The sequence below is a fragment of the Nicotiana sylvestris genome, chromosome 4, assembly GCF_000393655.2.
Source record: "Nicotiana sylvestris chromosome 4, ASM39365v2, whole genome shotgun sequence".
Lineage (NCBI taxonomy): Eukaryota > Viridiplantae > Streptophyta > Magnoliopsida > Solanales > Solanaceae > Nicotiana > Nicotiana sylvestris.
In genome coordinates this window covers 132,500,298-132,504,755 of record NC_091060.1, presented here as the reverse complement: position 1 = coordinate 132,504,755, position 4,458 = coordinate 132,500,298, and the positions used below count along the sequence as shown (strand labels likewise).

Genomic DNA, 4,458 nt, shown 5'->3' with positions numbered 1-4,458 from the left:
GAATGACTTAGGTAGTTTAGCCATTCTGAGAATGGTTCTCACCTTCTCAACAATAGTGCGCTTCATTCTCTTAGCTACACCATTGTGTTGTGGGGTTCCAGGAACAGTCTTTTCATGTCTGATCCCATGGTTCGAACAATACTCTTCAAATTCCCTTGAAGTGTACTCACCTCCATTCTCACTTTGAGACGCTTCAGCTTTTGGCCTGTCTCCTTTTCCATCAGAGCATGAAACTTCTAGAAAACTTGAAACACCTGATCTTTGGTTTTCAAAATATAAACCCACAATTTTCGTGAAGCATCATCAATAAAATTAACAGAATATTTGTTACCGCCCATCGATTCAATTTCCATTGGACCACAAATATCAGAATATACTAAATCACGCATATTCAATATTATTTTAGAAGATGTCTGAAATGAGACTCTATGTTGCTTACCAAATAAATAGTAGTCACAAGGTTTTACTGTTGTACCTTTGGCAAAAGAATGATTTCCTGGCAAGAATCTGCAATCCCATCTCGCTTATGCCACAAATCTGCAGAAATCTTATCTTGTGCCTCGTTTAATTCACCTCAGCATATTTCTGTATTTTTCCTGTACAACGTGCCATAAGCAACTCCCTTTGCAATCACCAATGATCCCTTCGTGAGTCTACACTTTTGATTTGCAAAATAGTTCTCGTATCCATCTTTGTCTAAAACAATTCCCGAGATCAAGTTCATCCGCAAATTGAGGTGCATGACGTACGTCTTTTAGAACCAATGTGCATCTTTGAGTAACTTGTGTTACTGTTGGCTCAAGTAAATGTGAAGTTTTGAAGACTGATAAAAGAACTCAGAAATGGACCAGGTCCATCTTGTGAAGCACAGTCATGATCAATCCAAACATGTGAGATGCACGTAAAGGAGATAAATTTAACTTATTAGAAGTAATATCTCTTGATCATGACCGAAAAGGTTGCATATTGGATAAAGAGAAAGACTCCTTACACAAAGAGAACACAGTTTAGAAAAAGGATAGAGTTAGAGTATGAGATCAACTAGAACTCTTCCATCATGGAAGAGTAGCATCTGTATCCTAGTCAATCTCTAATTACTAACCCCTTAAATATCAGTGTTGTTCTCTTTTACAGGTAATGCACATAAGCAGAAGTTAAACGTTAATTGAGAGCAAAATATCAAGGCAATTTTGCAAGCAATTTATGTGTGATTCAAGCGTGCAATCTTGAAGCTACTTGAACCAGATAGAAGAACCAGTTCCAAGTGTCTATCTTTTACTCTAGTTCAATTGTAGTAGGTGATTTTACATTGTACCTTTCAGCTTTTATAGAAGGAATTGTATTAGATACTTAGAGTTTTCAAGTTAGAGTTAATTTGAAGTTATCGCAACAGTTGAGGCTGTGTACCACAATGGGATTAGATCCTAGGTTTACAAAAACATTTTTGTAAATGCAGTTTTTGGCTCAGTGATTTTAGTGGAGAGTTTGGGAAAATCCTACAAGAAGGTAGGTCGTGGTTTTTTTCACCTTTTGAGCTAGGTGTTTTCCACGTAAATATCTTTATGTTCTTTATTTTCTGTACTTATTATTCCGCAATAGTAGTAGTTGGAACACATAGAAGAACCAAGTCCTTCTATAATCAAGTTAAGCAAAAATTGGGAACCATACAAATCACCCCCCCCCCATCTTGTGTGGTATTGAAGTCTAAAACATCAATTGGTATCAGAGCGGGTTATCCTTGAAGAGGCTAACACCTTAGGAACAGGTCAAAATGACTGCACCACCTAGAAACTAGGAAGGGCAATCCACTGCTAGGCTTCCACTCTTTAACGGCCAATACTATTCTTGGTGGAAGAACCAGATGAGAGACCACATCATAGGAGAAGACTATGAACTCTGGGACATAGTTACTTATGGTCTCCTAGTTACTACAAAGAAGAATGCTGAAGGAGTGGACGTGCCAAAGACAAGAGCTAACTGTACTACTGAAGATTTGAAGAAATGGGAAAAGAATGCCAAGGCCAAGAAATGGCTTATGTGTGGAATAGGTCCAGACGAGTATAGCAGGATTCAAATTTGTTCCACTGCTAAGGAGATATGGGACACTCTACAAGTGGCTCATGAAGGAACTCCTCAAGTAAAGAGATCAATAGGATGACTGCTATATTCTCAATATGAGAATTTCACCATGAAGGAAGGAGAAACCATCCAAGAGATGTACACAAGGTTCACAACACTAACAAATGAACTTAAGTCTTTTGGAAGAATTATCCTTGAACAAGACAAGGTTGAGAAAATCCTGACAAGGGTTTTGCCAGTAACTTGGGAAAGCAAGATCACGGCTATTCAGGAATCAAAGAACATTGCTACTCTGAAGTTGGATGAGTTGATTGGAAATCTCACTTCCTACGAACTAAGAAGGCAAACCATGAAGATGGATGCACCCAAGAAGGAAAGAGGCCTGGCTCTCAGAAAAGATAAAGGTACAGACTTAGAGAATGATGAAATGGCTATGATCACAAAGGATTTCAAGAAGTACCTAATGAGAGTAAAGGGTTCTTCAAGAGGTGCAACCTTCAACAAACCAAGGGCTCCTGAAAAACAGACCAACGAGGGCTGCTACAAATGTGGTAGGACTGACCACATAATCAAGAATTGTCCTCAGTGGGAAAATGAATGGAAGAAGGAAAGGGTTGAATGAAGAAACAGGAAGAAGGAACAGGTTCAACCCAAAAGGAACAAAGGATCAACAAAGGCTATGGTTGTTGCTTGGGGAGAGACCTTAGATGAAGATTCAGAAGATGAAGCTGGAGATAAACAAACAGTTATGGCCATTGGAGAATCAGACGATGAACAAGAGGTAAGTGTTATTCATCTAAAAGACAAGATTAAATTTTTGTCTAAAGAAAGGTTATCTGAATTATTGCTAGGCTTCATTGATGAGTTTGAGGTCATAAACAATGAGAAAGAACAACTAGGAATGTGTGATCCTAAAAGCCAAGTGCAAAAATCTGAAATTGAGGGCTAGTGAAAGTGATAGTAAAAATGCTGAGTTGAAGAACCATGTTCTTGAACTTGACACTAGTGTCTTAGAACTTAGGTCTGAAAATTTAAAACTAAAATTAGGAACAGGTAAGAAGAAATCTGATCACACACATCTCACCTTAGAAGAAAATCTAGGAAAAATAAAGGATGAGTTGTACAAGAAAGATGAGCAGATAAGAGTCCTAAAAGAAAATTTAGGCAAGGTGAAGCATGAACTAGATAGAACTTGCAAATGGAATAAGTCCTCTGATGCACTATCCTGGCTACAAAAGCACCACAATAGCAATAAGAGAGGACTTGGCTATGGGACCCCAGCACCTAAGTGGGATCCCAAAAGCAAATACATCACACTTCCTGAAAACAAAATCGGCACACACTATGGCAAGACTGGTAATTACAAAAGTGAATGCAATGCAAAAGAAAAGACCGGTCAAAAGAACAAAACCTTTTGTTCAAGAGAAAAATAGACTGCCTGGATGGGCCAAAAGGAATTTAATTCACCCCTTTGCCTATAGAAAGGGACCCAAACTAGTTTGGGTTCCTAAGACTAATCCTTGATTTTGTTTTGCAGGTCCAAGTGAAGGGAAGTAGCCAAATATGGTACATGGATAGTGGCTGCTCAAAGCATATGACTGGAAGTAGGAACCAGTTCCTTTCACTTGAGGACCTAAAAGGAGGTAATGTCTCCTTTGAAAATGGGAAGAAAGATGAGATCATTGGGGTTAGAAAGGTAGGTAAGACAGACTCACATTCCGTTGAGAATATCTACTTGATAGATGGCTTGAAATATAGCCTAATCAGTGTATCACAACTGTGTGATAGAGGTAACCTGGTAGCATTCACCTCTACCAAATGTTTTGTTATTAATCATACCACTGACAAGATTGTTTTGTAGGGAAAAAGAGTTAACAATATTTACATTGTAGATTTGTCCACTCTTTCAGAAAATAAACTCACTTACTTGAGTGTGTTGGACAATGATCCCCTCCTGTGGCACAAAAGACTTGGTCATGCAAGTCTGAATCAACTCAACAAATTAGTCTCCAAAGACCTGGTGATAGGGTTAATTAACATCAAGTTCAAGGAAGACAAAGTTTATGAGGCCTGTGCAGGGGGAATCAGGTAAGATCATCTTTTAAAAGCAATAAATTGGTAAGCACGATCAGGACGATGAAACTAGTTCATATGGATCTTTGTGGTCCAATGAGAACACTGAACAGAGGTGGTAAGAAATATATGATGGTACTTGTTGATGATTACTCTAGGTTTACTTGGGTATTGTTTTTAACATCTAAGGATGAAGCATTTGACATGTTTACTGCCTTTGTTAGAAAAACTCAGAAACAACTAGGTAATCAACTTGCATCAATTAGGTCTGATCATGGAACTAAATTTGAAAATGCTAAGTTTGCT

General features: G+C 38.2%; 1 protein-coding gene across 1 annotated transcript; it reads left to right on the top strand.

Moving 5' to 3' along the window:
• Nucleotides 1–1,861: 1,861 nt before the first annotated feature.
• On the top strand, nt 1,862–2,701 carry LOC138890186 (uncharacterized). Its single transcript, XM_070173552.1, has 2 exons — nt 1,862–2,137; nt 2,195–2,701. The coding sequence occupies exons 1-2, from the start codon at nt 1,862–1,864 to the stop codon at nt 2,699–2,701; spliced, it is 783 nt and encodes a 260-aa protein (XP_070029653.1).
• Nucleotides 2,702–4,458: the final 1,757 nt, after the last annotated feature.

Coding starts and splice junctions, on each gene's coding strand:
- LOC138890186 (XM_070173552.1), top strand. CDS start 1,862: ATGAGAGACCACATCATAGGAGAAGACTATGAACTCTGGGACATAGTT. Junction 2,138..2,194: donor CTCATGAAGGAACTCCTCAA/GTAAAGAGATCA, acceptor TTCACCATGAAG/GAAGGAGAAACCATCCAAGA.